At 38.6% G+C, this 16,050-nt stretch overlaps 1 protein-coding gene across 1 annotated transcript in view; it reads right to left on the bottom strand.

Annotated features, from left to right (window-relative positions):
• Window positions 1-825: 825 nt before the first annotated feature.
• MROH9 (maestro heat like repeat family member 9) overlaps window positions 826-16,050 on the bottom strand; it is a 237,057-nt gene continuing 221,832 nt past the window's right edge. Inside the window, exons 18-19 of the mRNA XM_026447952.2 lie at window positions 3,051-3,113; window positions 826-1,145 (exon numbers count right to left, since the gene is read on the bottom strand). Of these exons, the coding sequence (XP_026303737.2) occupies window positions 826-1,145; window positions 3,051-3,113 (383 nt within the window). The remainder of the gene's footprint in view (window positions 1,146-3,050; window positions 3,114-16,050) is intronic.

The raw sequence follows: 16,050 nt of genomic DNA, 5'->3' as shown, positions 1-16,050 counted from the left end.
TTGACACATTACAAATTCAGATGCCACTACATCTGAATCAACAGAGAAAAAGTGCTTTCATCTAATTACAAGTAGTTTACTGTGGCTAGAATGGCTTATGCTCAGGTGGGGATATGGGGATCCAGAGGAGGTAAGGTAGGAGGAGTGAAGGATAAGCCTTAGCCTTAAGTTGAGCAAGATCATTGATGAGGTTTTATAATTCTGATGGCAATGGGAGCACTGACTATGATGGACTGTCCAATCTTTCTTTTAAAAAGCTCAAACCCATTAGCATAAAGTAGTCTTCCCTTGGGTATCAGCTCTTCTCATTCTTCTTTCCTTCTCATAGTTGTACCCACAAACTCCTCCACTTTCCCCTACACTCTTATTGCTCAATACCTTTACCCAGAATACATTTCCTTCTCCCATTTTTCAAGTTCCACATCTTTTTTGTTAACACTGCCCTAGGCAGTATTTCTCCCAGCAGGATAGAAATGAACACACTATGTGTCACTAGACTGTGCCCATCCTGAGGTCAGGAACCTTGTCTATATCATCCAAATGTCTCCACTGCCTAACACAGTATCTGGCACTTAGAAGGTGCTGGGTAGATGCTTATGGACTGAATCAAGTTCCAAGAGCTTCTCATCAAACACTTTGCTTATGTTATTTTCAATTATTGGTGATTTTGATGAAATAGGGCTTCTGATCACTGTCAGAGAGAGATACCAGGTCTCTCAGATTTCTATATTTGAATAGAAAATTAAGAAGAAACAGTAAAAGCTTCCAGCATTTTTCAGAAATGCATCTACAAACAGACTCAAGTTGTCAGGAGGGAAAGAAAAATCATTCTTCTAAGGTCAGCTCCAAGACATTGTTGACTTCCCATTGTTTATGAATGATGAATGCCATCATCATTCTATTCTCTAAGGTCTTATTATTCTTGATATCTTTACTGTCTGTGGGACTGTCTATCTGGTCCTTGAGTGAGTTATAATTGTAAAGAGGCTTCAATTTTTTGATGTAGAAGAATTTAAGCAATTTTTGGAAGTTTTGTTTAAGAGTTGCAGAGGTCAGTTTATCGGCTATTTTCTTAAAAATATCATAGGTTATTTCAGCCAACTCTTTGATCACAGGGTCTTCATCTCGGAGCAGTCGTTCAATAACTGTAATATCAGAAGAGACTTTAGTTCAAGTTATCTCTTTCTTAGAGGCCACAAAACTTTAATTCTAAACAGCCCTGCCACCTTTCACAGAGTGCCCCCTTCTCTCCATCTCTCCTCTTCATTCCCTCTGCATTTTGTAACTTTGACTGATAGCATTCAGGACGTTTTATCATCTATCCCCACCAGACCCCATTAAAAGAAAAATGGGAATATTCACTAAAAATTACCGAGGACCTTTTATATGTTGAGCATTTTTCTAGATAACATAAACAGGTATTTGTATATTGAGGAAGAGGTTCATATTGGTCTTAATGAAAAAGTTAAAATCAGTCTAAATGTTCATTAATAGGGAACTGCTTAAAAGTTAGGAATATAAAATGAAATACTACATATGTATGAACATGTTGTAGGCCCCTATTTCTTGGCATAGAAAGATGTTTATATTATACAGCTAAGTGAAAAAAGTTATAAAACAGTTATGATAGTTAAAAATATATAATAGCTTTTATTCTTTAAAAATATCCTGGATAGGCAGGGCACGGTGGCTTATGCCTGTAATCCCAGCAATTTGGGAGACCGAGGCAGGCGGATCTTGAGGTCAGGAGATCGAGACCATCCTGGCTAACATGGTGAAACCCTGTCTCTACTAAAAATACAAAAAATTAGCCAGGCGTGGTGGTCCACGCCTGTAGTACCAGTTACTCTGGAGGCTGAGGCAGGAGAATCGCTGGAACCTGGGAAGCAGAGCTTTCAGTGAGCGGAGATCGTGCCACTGCACTCCAGCTGGGCGGCAGAGGGAGACTCCGTCTCAAAAAGAAAAAAAAAAAAAAAAAAAAACCGGGATAATACATAGACCAAAATGCTAATATCATTATATCCAGATAGTGGACTGTGAGAAATTACTATTTTATTTCTTGATAAAAGAAATAGAAACAAAGGGGGGAGATTTAGAAAATGGAGAGATGAGAAGGAGCAGGAGAAAGGGGAGTGAAAGAAGAAAATGACTGTAAGAAAGATGGAAAATTCTAGTGTTTGGCATTTAGCAGGTAGTCAAATATGTGTTGAATGAATGAGTGAGTGAATGAATGAATGGATGAATGAATAAGGGAGGAAGGTAATGACGTATAAATGTAGGTCCGTGAATTATAATAAATGTACCACTCTGGTGGGGGATGTCGATAATGGGGGAGGCTAAGCATAGGTGAGGAGAGAAGGTACTTGGGAAATCTCTGTACCTGCAGCTCAATATTGCTGTGAACCTGAAACTGTTCTAAAAAAAAAAAAAAAAATAGTCTAGTAAGAAAGAAAGAAAGGAAGGAAGGCAGCCAACTTGTTTTTATAACTCACTATTTGTAATTCTGACCCTGATGGGACAATAGACAGAGGCTAAGGGAGATTCCTAAGACCCAAACATTTTGATAGACTAATATTACCCTTCTTTAATTCCCTGCTCTGCAAATGTATTGTATAATACTATCTACTAAAATGTGAATTCTCTGAGGGAAGAGACTGCTTTATTTGCAACTGTGTCGCTAGCAGTGAATAGTGCTGTTACATAAACATAAGAGATGCTAAAAAACATTTGTTAGATGAATGAGTAAATGAATTTTCAACTTTCCAAAGTTCCCAACGGCTCTAGGATGACAGTTCTCAGACAATTAGTGGAACACATGGAGTGACTGAAACAGGGAAAGAGAGTAAGGGGAAATAGAATAGAAGGAGAAAAAACATACATACCTCTTAACCCAGTGCTTTCATTGATTCTTCCATGATTATCCAACCACCACTACCACCCTCTTCCTATCTGGCCTGGCACCCTAACAGAACTCATATGTGACTAGAATCACAAATAGTAAATGTATTTAGATTTATACATAAAGATTTTGTTATAACCTCAATACTTACCATCAATCATGACTTCAATTTCAGCTCTAAGCAGTAAATGACCACCAGATTTTGCCAAATATCCTATACACATAATAAAAATTAAAGTTACTGCAACATGCATTATGAAAATACATTTTCTGATGTTATCTGGCTACCTTCTTTGCTTTTTTCAAAGCAAAGCATCTCTAGATTATCCTTGAGTCATCTTTTAGTACTTGTAACTATTGTCTCATAAAATTGTTTATCGAAAGATAGATGAGAGTATAAATGTGCACGAATCATATTCAACAGCTCGGTGAATGACCACAAAAGGAACACACCGGGGCTACCACTTAGGTTATTAAATAGAGTATTAGCAGCATCCTGGAAGCCTCCTTAAAGGCTCTCCCAGTCTCCTCCTCCACATTTCAGAATATATTCTTTTGTGTCTGCCTTCTTTTGCTTCACATGACATTTTCAGATTCATCCATGTTCTTTGATGTAGCAGTAGTTTGTTCATTTCCATTGCTACATGGCCGAGGCTAGCAAATAAAGTTTTCTTGAGATACAGCCATTCACATTGGCTCATTTGTTTACATATCTATGGCTGTTTTCACCCTACCACAGGAGAGTTGAGAAGTTGCAACAGAGACTATATGGCACTCAAAGTCTAAAATATTTACTATTGGGCCTTTAACAGAAAGAATTTCTGAACCTGCTATATACTAGTGTATCTTATGAATGCATCATTTTTCTAAGTCCATTCTGCTGTTGATGGGCATTTGTGTTGTTTCCAGTTTGGGGCCATGATGAATAATGAACTTATGGGCATTCTTGTACATGAATTTTGGCATGTATTTGTATAACTGCAGTTTGGTATATAACTGGTGGATTTCCTGGGCATGCTTATGTTCAACTTTAGTAGTTACGGCTAAACAGTTATCCAAAGTGGCTGTACCAGTTTTCACTCCTACCAATAGTATGCTAACATTTTCATTGCTCTATGTCCTCCGAACAATTGATATTGTTAAAATTTTTCCTTTCAGTCATCCTCATAGGTTTGGTGATAATGTCACATTGTAACTTTAATTTTCATTTTTTGTTGTTGATTAATAAGATCATGTGTGTATTTACTGGCCATTTGGATGTCTTCTTTTCTGAAATGCTTATTCAGATAAGTCTCTTGCCTGCTTATATATTGAGTTATCTTTTTCTTTGTCACTTGTAGGCATTTTAAAGTTCTGAGTACTAATCTTTTTAAAATGGTGCATGTCTTACAATATCTTCTCCTATCTCATGGCTAAACTTCTCCATTTACATTTGTTTTTTTAACTAACGGAAATCCCTAATTTCAATGTGGTTTAATTTATCATCTTTACATTTACGGTTAGTTAATTTTGAGGTACTGTTTAGGAAATGTTTGCTTGTCTCAAGCCATAAAGATATTCTCCTGTGTTTACTTCTAGAAGCTTTACTATTTTACCTTTTATGCTTATATCTACCATCCAGTTGGAGTTATACAGCATGAAGTTGTGGTCAAGATATTTTTATATACCTGTATAGTTGATCCTGCACCGTTAAGAGAAAAACTGCTCTTACTTTACTGCTTGGCAGTGTCACCTAGATCATAAATTGTGTGTGGTCAATGTCTTGGCTTCATTCTATCTGTCTATCATTGTGTCACTACTGCATGACCTTAATGTGTAATGCATCTTGATATCCCATGGTATAAGTCCTTCAACTCTAGTTCCTCTTTAAATTATCTTGGCTCTTCTTAAACACTTAAGTTTTAATATAAAGTTTATAATCAGCTTGTCACGTTTCACACACACACCCAAAATCCCCAATGAGATTTTGTTTGGGAATACATTGAATCTATATAGAGCAATTTGGGGAGAACTGACATCATAATATTTAATCTTTCAATAAATAAGCATAATATATCCTTGTATGGAACTCTTTTAAAAATTTTCTGTATGTTTTCCAGTTTTCTGTGCATTCATTTTGTGTATCATTTCTTTTATTTTAAGGTATTTGATGATTTTTGGTGCTATTGTATTGGTATTTTTTTAATTTTAATTTTTTATTTCAATAGGCTTTGGGGGAAGAGGTGGTATTTGGTTACATGGTTAAGTCCTTTAGCAGTGATTTCTGAGATTTTGGTGCACCCATCACCTGAGCAGTGTATACAGTACCCAATATGTAGTCTTTTAAAAAAAAATTGTAGAGAGAAATTTTCTTTTTTTTTTCCGTTATTTTTTAAAATATGTGAGTGCATATATAACCTTTCATTTCTTTTAAATAAACTTTTTGCACCTATTGACCCATCCTCTAAGTTTCTTCCCCTCACCTCCCACCCCCAAACAGGCCCTGGTGTGTGTTATTCCCCTCCCTGTGTCCATGTGTTCTCATTGTTCAACTCCCACTTATGAGTGAGAACATGTGGTGTTTGGTTTTCTGTTCCTGTGTTACTTAGCTGAGGATGATGGCTTCCAGCTTCATCCACGTCCCTGAAAAGGACATGATCTCATTTCTTTTTTATGGCTAGATAGTATTCCATGGCATATATGTACCAGTTTTCTTTATCCAGTCTATCATTGATGGGCATTTGGATTGGTTCCATGACTTTGCTATTGTAAATAGTGCTGCAGTAAACATATGTGTGCATGTGTCTTTATAAAATGATTTGTATTCCTTTGGGTATATACCCAGTGATTGGATTTCTGGGTCAAATGGTATTTCTGGTTCTAGATCCTTGAGGAATTGCCATACTGTCTTCTACAATCGTTGAACTAACTTAAATTCCCACTAACAGTGTAAAAGCATTCCCATTTCTCCACAGCCTCGCCAGCATCTATTGTTTCTTGACTTTTTAATAATCACCATTCTTACTGGTGTGAGATGGTATCCGATTGTGGTTTTGATTTGCATTTCTCTAATGATCAGTGATGTTGAGCTTTTTTTCGTAAGTTTGTTGGCCATGTAAAAGTCTTCTTTTGAGAAGTGTCTGTTCATATCCTTTGCCCACTTTTGCTACTTTGACCACTTCAGACTCTGATATTCTTTCTTCCACTTGGTTGATTCAGCTATTGATACTTGTTTTATTTTCTTGTAAATTTATTTAAGTTTCTTGTAGATTCTGGATGCTAGACCTTTCTCAGATAGGTAGACTGCAAAAATTTTCTCCCATTCTGTAGGTTGCCTGTTCACTCTAATGATAGTTTCTTTTGCCATGCAGAAGCTCTTTAGTTTAATTAGATCCCATTTGTCAATTTTGGCTTTTGTTGCTATTGTTGTGGTTTGGGGTTTACATTTAAGTATTTAAGCCATGTTGAGTTAATTTTTGTATAAGGTGTCAGGAAGGGGTCCAGTTTCAGTTTTCTGCATATGGCTAGCCAGTTTTCCCAACACCATTGATTAAATAAGGAATCCTTTCCCCATTGCTTGCTGTCGGTAGGTTTGTTGAAGGACAGATAGTTGTAGATATGATGATATTTCTGAGGTCTCTTTTCTGTTCCATTGGTCTAAATGTCTGGTTTTTTTTTTTTTTTTTTTTTTTTTTACCAGTACCATGTTGTCGTGGTTACTGTAGCCTTGTAGTATAAAGTCAGGTAGCATGATGCCTCCAGCTTTGTTCTTCCTGATTAGGATTGTCTTGGCTATATGGGATCATTTTTGATCCTATATGAAATTTAAACTAGCTTTTTTCTAATTTTGTGAAGAATGTCAATAGTAGTATGATGGGAATAACATTGAATCTATAAATTACTTTGGGCAGTATGACCATTTTCATGATATGGATTCTTCTTATTCATGAGGATGGAATGTTTATCCTTTTTTTTTTTTTCCGTCCTCTCTTATTTCCTTGACCCGTGATTTGTAGTTCTCCTTGAAGAGGTCCTTTATATCCCTTGTTAGCTGTATTCCAAGGTATTTTATTCTCTTCATAGTGATTGTGAGTGGGAATTTATTCATAATTTGGCTCTCTGCTTGTCTATTATTGGTGTAAAGAAAAGCTTGTAATATTTGCACATTGATTTTGTATCCTGATACTTTGCTAAAGTTGCTTATCAGCTTAAGGAGTTTTTGGGCTGAGATGATGTTGTTTTCTAAATATAAAACCATGTCATCTGCAAACAGAGACAATTTGACTTGCTCTCTTCCTATTTGAATATGCTTTATTTGTTTCTCTTAACTGAAAGAATATATTTTGGTGTGTTTTTCCCCCCCATATTTAGTGCTTCTTTCAGACAGGCCTGGTGGTAACAAAATTCCTCAGCATTTGCTTGTGTGGAAATGATTTTATTTTTCCTTCACTTATGAAGCTTATTTTGTCTGGATATGAAATTCTGGGTTGGAAATTCTTTTCTTTAAGAATGTTGAATTGGCCCCCAATCTGTTCTGGTTTGCAGAGTTTCTGCTGAGTGGTTCACTCTTAGTCTAATTGGCTTCCCTTTGTAGGTGACTTGGCCTTTCTCTCTGGCTGCCCTTAACACTTTTTCCCTTATTTTGACCTTGGAGAATCTGATGATTATGTATCCTAGGGTTTGTCTTCTTGTGGAGTATCCTAATGGTGTTCCCTCTCTTTTCCTGGATTTGCATGTTGGCCTGTATTGCTAGGTTGGGGAAGTCCTCCTGGATAATATCCTGAAGTGTGTTTTCCAGCTTTTTTCCATTCGCCCCATCTCCTTCAGGTATTCCAGTCTATCACCGGTTCCATCTTTTCACAAAGTCCCGTTTCCTGGGGGCTTTGTTTGTTCCTTTTCATTCTTTTTTCTCTAATCTTGCTTGCATGCCTTATTTCAATAAAGTGGTCTTCAAACTCTGATATTCTTTCTTCCACTTGGCTGATTTAGTTATTGATACTTGTGTATGCTTCACGAAGTTCCTGTGCTGTTTTTCAGCTCCATTAGGTCATTTCTGTTCCTCTCTAAACTGTTTATTCTAGTTAGCAGTTCCTCTAACCTTTTATCAAGGTTTTTAGCTTCTTTGCATTGGGTTAGAACATACTTCTTTAGTTCAGCGTAGTTTTTTATTACCCATCTTCTGAAGCCTACTTCTGTCAATTCGTCTTTCTCATCCTCCGTGCAGTGCTGTGCCCTTGCTGGAGAGACATTGCAAACATTTGGAGAAGAGGCACTCTGGCTTTTTGGGTTTTGAGCATTTTGTCATTGATTCTTTCTCATCTTTCTGAATTTGCCTAGTTTCAATCTTTGAGGCTGCTGACCCTTGGATGAGGTTTTTGTGAGGACTTTTTTGTTGTTGTTGCTTTTTGTTTGTTTTTCTTTCAATGGTCAGGTCCCTCTTCTGTAGGGCTGCTGCCATTTGCTGGGGGTCCATTTCACACCCTATTCATCTGGTTCACTCCTGCATCTGGAGATGTCACTCAAGGAGGCTGGAAAACAGCAAAGATGGGTGTCTGCTCCATCTTCTGGCAGGGGCACTGACCTGATGCCAGTTGGATCGCTCCTGTGTAGGGTTTCTGACAACCCCTGTTGGAGGGTCTCAACCAGTTGGGCGGCATGGGGAACAGGACCCATTTAATGAAGCACTTTGACCCTTGATGCAGGGGTGTGATTTGCTAGGGGGAAATCCACTCATCTGGGCTCCTGGATTCCTCAGAACTATCAGGAGGAAAGGCTATGTCTGCTGATTCACAGAGACTGCAGCTATCCCTCCCGCTAGAGGCTCAGGCCCAGGGAGATATGGGTTCTGTCCCTGAGCCTCTGGTTAGAGTTGTTGGATTTCCTGCTGGAAGCCCCACCCAGTGAGGAAGGACGAGTCAGAGTCAGGCCTGAAGAGATCCTCTGGCTGCAGTCTTCCACAGCTGGTGTGTTGGGCTGTTGGGGACACCTTTTGGGACCAAGCTGTCCATTCTTGTTCCAGCAGGGGAAAAGCACAGCCTGGAGCTATAGAGATGGATGCCACACTTCCCCTGCCCAGGGAGCTTGACATGTTAGGCAGTTGTGAGTCCCAGTGCTGGCTGCTGCCCCTTTCCCAAGAAGCTCAAATGGCTTAGACAGCAGGCAGCTGCAGCTGTGGTGCTGGTCACCCCTCCTCCCCAGGGGCTTGATGGGTTTAAGCAGAGTCCAGCTGAGACGCTCTTGAGAATCTACATGGCTCTGGGGTTAAGGCCCTAGGCCCTGGTGGTGTGGGTTCATGAGTGGGATCTTCTAATCTGTGGGTTTCATAGTTCCATGGAAAAATCACGGTCCCCCCAGCTGGGTAGGATGCCTCCCTTGGCTGGGGGGTGGGGGCTCCTCTACCCATGTGGCTTTTAGATGGGCCACTGCACCACACTGCTTGCTCTTCCTTTCTCTCCATGGATCACACCAGCTGCCTAGTCAGTTCTGATGAGAGAACCTGGTTACCTTGGTTGCCAGTGAAAGATTAACGCACTTATTATGGTTCTTTTCAATGGGAGCCTCCGACTGCCACTGTTTCTAGTTGGACATCTTGGCCAGTCAGTATGTTGTCTTTTATCCCTCATCCCTTCCCACCCTTTCCCCTGAGTCCCTAAAGTCCACTGCATCTTTTTTTTTTTTTTTTTTTTTTTTTTTTTTTTTTTTTTTTTTTTTTTATGTCTCATACTGTTGCACAAGCTGGAGTGCAGTGGAGCAATCTCAGTTCACTGCACCCTCCACCTCCCAGGTTCTAGCGGTTCTACTGCCTCAGCCTCCCAAGTAGCTGGAACTATAGGCATGCGCCACCATGCCTGGCTAATTTTTTTTTGTATTAGAGACGGGGTTTCACCATGTTGGCCAGGCTGGTCTTGAACTCCTGACCTCATGATCTGCCCACCTCGGCCTCCCAAAGTGCTGGGATTACAGGCGTGAGCCACCACATCTGGCTCATTGTATCATTCTTATGCCCTTGCATCCTCATAGCCTAGCTCCCACTTATGAGTGAGAACACAAGATGTTTGGTTTTCCATTCTTGAGTTACTTCACTTAGAATAATGATCTCCAGTTACATCCAGGTTGCTGCAAATGCCATTATTTCATTCCTTTTTAATAGCTGAGTAATATTTCATGGCATATTTACACCACATTTTCTTTATTCATTCATTGATTGATGGACATTTAGGTTTTATATTTTTGCAATTGCAAATTGTACTGCCATAAACATGCATATGCAAGTGTCTTTTTTTGTATAATGACTTCTTTTCCTCTGGGTAGATACCCAGTAGTGGGATTGCTGGATCAAATGAACTTAACTTTTAGTTCAAGTGAACTTAAAGAACTTTTAGTTCTTTAAGGACTCTCCACGCCATTTTCTGTAATGGCTGTACTAGTCTGCATTCCCACCAGCAGTGTAAAAGTGTTCCCTTTTCACCACATCCACACCAACATCTATGATTTTTTTATTTTTAAATTATGGCCATTCTTGCAGGAGTAAGGTGGTATCACACTGTGGTTCTGATTTGCATTTTCCTGATAATTAGTGGTGTGGAGCATATATTCATAGGTTTGTTGGCCATTTGTATGTTTTCTTTTGAGAATTATCTATTCATGTTCTTAGCCCACTTTTTGATAGGATTGTTTCTTTCTTGCTGATTTGAGTTCCTTGTAGATTCTGGATATTAGTCTTTTGTTGGATGCATAGTTTGTGAAGATTCTCTCCCACTCTGTGGTTGTTGCTCTACTCTGCTGATTATTTCCTTTGCCGTGCAGAAGCTTTTTAGTTTAATTAAGTCCCATCTGTTTATCTTATTTTTGTTGCATTTGCTTTTGGGTTCTTGGTCATGAAGTCTTTGCCTAAGCCAATGCCTAGAAAGGTTTTTTTCTGATGCTATTTTTCTGGAATTTTTATGTTTCAGGTCTTAGAGTTAACTCTTTGATCCATCTTGAGTTAGTTTTTATATAAGATGAGAGATGAGAATCAACTTTTCATTCTTCTACATGTAGCTTGCCAATTATCCCAGCACAATTTGTTGAATAGGGTGTCATGTCCCCACTTTATATTTTTGTTTGTCGAAGATCAGTTGGCTACACTTTACTTTATTTCTGGATTCTCTATTCTGCTTCATTGGTCTAAAAATTAAGCTTCTAATTATTTATTGTTTATGTATAGAAATCCAATTGATCTTTGTATACTGATGTTGTATCTAGAAAACTTGCTAAATTGGTTAATTTGAGAACTTTTTTCTGAATTTCTGGAATGTTTAAAATATGCAATTATTTATTTGCTAATTTTGAATGTTTCAAATGTTTCATTTCCTTCTGTCCAAACTTAGTCATTTGTTTTGCCTTATTTTAGTTTTGGAAAATTCTTGGCCATCATCTCTTACAGTGGTTCTTCTGCCTCATTCTTTCTCCTCTCTCTTTTTGAAATCTATATGTTAGACCATTTTGCCGTGTCTCATATTATCTTACACTCTTTTTATATTTTCCATTTTTATTTCTTCAAACTTTAATCTTTAGTTTGAATATTTTATTCTGACATATCCAATTCTATTTTAAGCTTTTTCTAATACACTGCTGATTTCATCGAGTTCTGCATTCCATTTCATTATTTAATCTTTTGACTACATTAATCATATTTATTTTAAAGGTATATCTAATAACTGCAATAATGACATATTCTTCATTCTATCTCTATTGTTTGTTTTCTCTTGTAATTAAAAAAGTCTACTTCTGATTAACTGTCAGCTATTGTGTATGAAATTCTGTGTAGAAAATTTGAGTCTCTGGGTAATTTATCTTCTTTCAGAGGGGATTTATTTTTGCTTCTGCCAGGCAGTTAAGCTAAAGGTATATCTTCTTTATCCAACCAGGGATTTAGATGTTCAAGGCTTTGTTCATTGTGAGGGCTGGTCTATTTCCAGTTTATTCTTTCTCCTAGGATGAATCCATCACAGATCCCCGTTGAGAGTCTGGGAGTATTTGGGATCAAGACGAGGGCAACATTTTCAAACTGGGCTCATACAAAGTCAGTCATTGTTTGGTGATCTGGCAGTGATGGCTACCATGAGCATTTGTCTTGGGCCTCGGAGCACTTGCTTTGAAGTGGGTGAAGGGTTCCCACAGCAAGCAGTGGATGTGGAGTGCACTCCAGAGATAGGCATTGAAATTGGGATCTTTCTTGTTGCAGGACTGGAGCAGAAGGAGAGTTTCTGAAGCTGCAGGAAGCTTTACAACCAGGGATGCCTTTGAGAACTGAGTTGACAGCTCTGTATATGTCATTGCTAGGTGCCTCAACCTGTTCCCTTGGTCAGTCAGAGGAATGAGCCCTACTAGTTCCAAGGAGTAGTAGAGAGAATCCCATTCCTGCTCACCTGAATTAGAAGCATGGGCCACCCTTCCCTTCCTATGCAAAGAATTTCGGGTGGCAGTGCTCCCTCCACTCCACACTAAGGCATATTTTCAGGCATTTGATGCACCTACTCACCTGCATTAGGAGCCTGTACCACCCCTTGCTTTCTGTGCAGAGATCTTGGTGCTGTAGCACTTTCTTTGCTCCATGCCCAGGGCACATTTCCAGGCATTTGGCTCACCCACTCCCTTGGATTAGGAGCCTGAGCTACCCCTGCCTTTCCCTGTGCAGTAGTGATTTCTCTGCTCCTTTCTGGGGCATTTCTAGGCATTTTTATGCACTCGCTTGCCTGGATTAGGAGTGTAAGCCACCCTTCCCTTTCTGAGTAGAGAACTTGGTGCAGCCAACTTGATGGTCTCTTCACTCTACACCTGGACATATCTCCTGGCATTTGGAGAACCCACTCTTCTAGATTAGGAGTTCAGGCTGCCTCTCCCTTTCCATGCAGATAACTTAGGGCAGTGGAGGTTCCTCTACTCCACACACAGGCACATCACTGGGTGCTTACCCCCTGGATTCCCATAAGAGCTGGTGCTTATGACTGCCACTGGAGGACTATGGATGGTCCTGCCTGGCCTGGCTCCACCCAGCTTGGTCCCCAACTCTGAGACTCAAATAACTGCAACAATGTGCTCAAATAAGCACAGTCAGAAATGATAACAATGACAAACAACTGATTCCACAGGAATACAAAAGATCATCAGAGACTACTATGAGCATCTCTGCACACAAACTATGAAATCTAGAAGAAATGTGTAAATTATTGGAAACATACAATCTCCCAAGATTGAGCCACGAATAAATAGAAGTCCTGAACAGATCAATAACAAGTAGTAAAATTGAATCAGTAATTAATAAAAAAAAAGAAAAGAAAAGAAAAGAAAAAAGGTCTATGACCAGACTGATCCACAGTTGAATTCTACCAGACATACAAGGAATAACTGATACCAATTCTATTAAAATTGCTCCATTCCTATGAAGCCATAATTACCCTAATATCAAAGCATGGCAAAGGCACAAAACAAACTGAGGAGGAGGGAACCCTCCCTAACTCATTCTATGAAGCCATCACCGCAATATCAAAGAATGGCAAGGGTACAAAACAGAAAATGACAGGATGCTCTCCCTGATGAAAATATAAGAAAACTTTTAAAAAATTTAATTTGATTTGATTTTAAGTTCTGGGATACACGTGCAGGATGTGCAGGTTTGTTACATTAGGTAAATGTGTGCTATGGTGGTTTGCTGCACCTATCAACCCATCACCTAGGTGTTAAGCCTCACACGCATTGGCTATTTATCCTGTTGCTTTCCCTTCTCCCTGCCTCTGCCAGGCCCCAGTTTGTGTTGTTCCCTTCCCTTTTTCCATGTGTTCTCATTGTTCAGCTCCCATTTATAAGTGAGAATATGTGATGTTTGGTTTTCTGTTTCTGCATTAGTTTGCTGAGGATAATGGCTTCCAGCTTCATCCATGTCTGTGCAAATGACATGATCTCATTCCCTTTTATGGATGCATAGTATTCCATGGCATATACATACCACATTTTCTTTATCTAAACTAGTATTGATGGATGTTTAGGCTTATTCCATGTCTTTGTTATTGTTTATAGTGCTGCAATGATCATACACGTTTATGGATCTTTATAATATAATGATTTATGCTTCTTTGGGTATATACCCAGTAATGAGATTGTTGGGTCAAATGGTATTTCTGGTTTTAGGTCTTTGAGGAAATGCCACACTGTCTTCCACAAGGTTTGAACTAATTTACATTCCCACCAACAGTGTAAAAGCTTTCTATTTCTCCACAGTCTCACTGGCATCTTTTATTGAAGAAAACATTTTCAACAAAATACTGACAAATCAAATCCAACAGAACATGAAAAAGACAATATACCCCAATCAAGTAGGTTTCATTCCAAGGATGTAAGGATGATTCGACATTAAAACATCAATAAATGTGATTCATCACATAAACAAAACTAAAAGCAATAATCATTGCAATAAATGTACAAAAAGCATTTGATAAAATCCAGCTTTCCTTCATGAGAAAACCCCTTAATTAGGCACATAAGGAACATACCTCAAAATAATAAAAGCCTGTTTACTGTGGCACTATTTACAATAGCAAAGACTTGGAATCAACCCAAATGTCCATCAATGACAGACTGGATTAAGAAAATGTGGCACATATACACCATGGAATACTATGCAGCCATAAAAAAGGATGAGTTCATGTCCTTTGCAGGGACATGGATGCAGCTGGAAACCATCATTCTCAGCAAACTATCGCAAGAAGAGAAAACAAACACTGCATGTTCTCACTCATAGGTGGGAACTGAACAACGAGATCACTTATACACAGGAAGGGGAACATCACACACCGGGGCCTGTTGTGGGGTGGGGGGATGGCGGGAGGGATAGCATTAGGAGATATACCTAATGTAAATGACGAGTTAATGGGTGCAGCACACCAACATGGCACATGTATACATATGTAACAAACCTGCATGTTGTACACATGTACCCTAGAACATAAAGTATAATAAATAAATAATAAAAGCTATATATGACAAACCCACAACCAATATCTTACTGAATGGGGAAAAGATGAAACCACTCCTCCTAAGAACTGGAACAAGTCAAGGTTGTCCACTCTCACCACGTCTATTCAATGCAGTACTGGAAGACCTAACTAGAGCAATCAGACAAGAGAAATAAATAAAGGGCATCCAAACTGGAAAAGAGGATGTAAAAGCATCCCTCTTCACTGATGATATGATGTACATGCAGAAACCCTAAAGACTCCTCCAAAAGACTCCTATATTTGATAAATGACTTCAGTAAAGTTTTAGGATATAAAATCAACATACTGAAATCAGTAGCATTTTCATATGCCAACAAGGATAAAGCCAAGAGCCAAATCAAGAATAAATCCCATCTACAATAGCTACAACAAAACAAAATACTTAGAAATATATTTAACCAAGGAGGTGAGATATCTCTATAAGAAGAACTATAAAACACTGATGAAAGAAATTGTAGATGACACAAATTTTTAAAATCCCTATTTCTTACCATATACAAAAATTAAGAGAGATTAAAGACTTAAATATAAGACCCAAAACTATAAAATTATAAAAGAGAAACTAGGAAAAACTCTTCTGCACATTGGCTTGGGTAAAGAAATTTTACTAAGTCTTCAAAAGAAAACACAACAAAAACAAAAACAGACAAATGGAACTTTATTAAACTAAAGTTTCTGCACAGTGAAAGAAATAATCAGCTGAGTAAACAGACAATCCACAGGATGAGAGAAAGTATTTGCATAGTATGCATTTGACAAAGAACTAATATTCAGAATCTACAAAAAAATTCAAACAACTCAATAAGAAAGAAAATAGCCCAGGCATGGTGGCTCATGCCTGTAATCCTAGCACATTGGGAGGCCAAGGCAGGCAGATTGCTTGAGCCCAAGAGTTTGAGACCAGCTTGGGCAACATGGCAAAACCACATTATTACAAAAAAAAAAAAAAAATACAAAAATTAGTTTGGTGTGGTGGTACAGGCCTATAGTCCCAGCTACTTAGGGGACTGAGTTGGGAAGACCGCTTGAACTTGGGAGGTTGAGGCTGCATAAGCTGTGTTCACACCACTGCACTCTAGCCTGGTCTGCAGAGGAGACCACGTCTCAAAAAAAAAAAAAAAAAAAAAAAAAAAAAAA

The sequence above is a fragment of the Piliocolobus tephrosceles genome, chromosome 1 (assembly GCF_002776525.5).
Source record: "Piliocolobus tephrosceles isolate RC106 chromosome 1, ASM277652v3, whole genome shotgun sequence".
In the NCBI taxonomy this organism is placed as follows: Eukaryota; Metazoa; Chordata; class Mammalia; order Primates; family Cercopithecidae; genus Piliocolobus; species Piliocolobus tephrosceles.
This window is presented reverse-complemented; position numbering and strand designations above follow the sequence as displayed.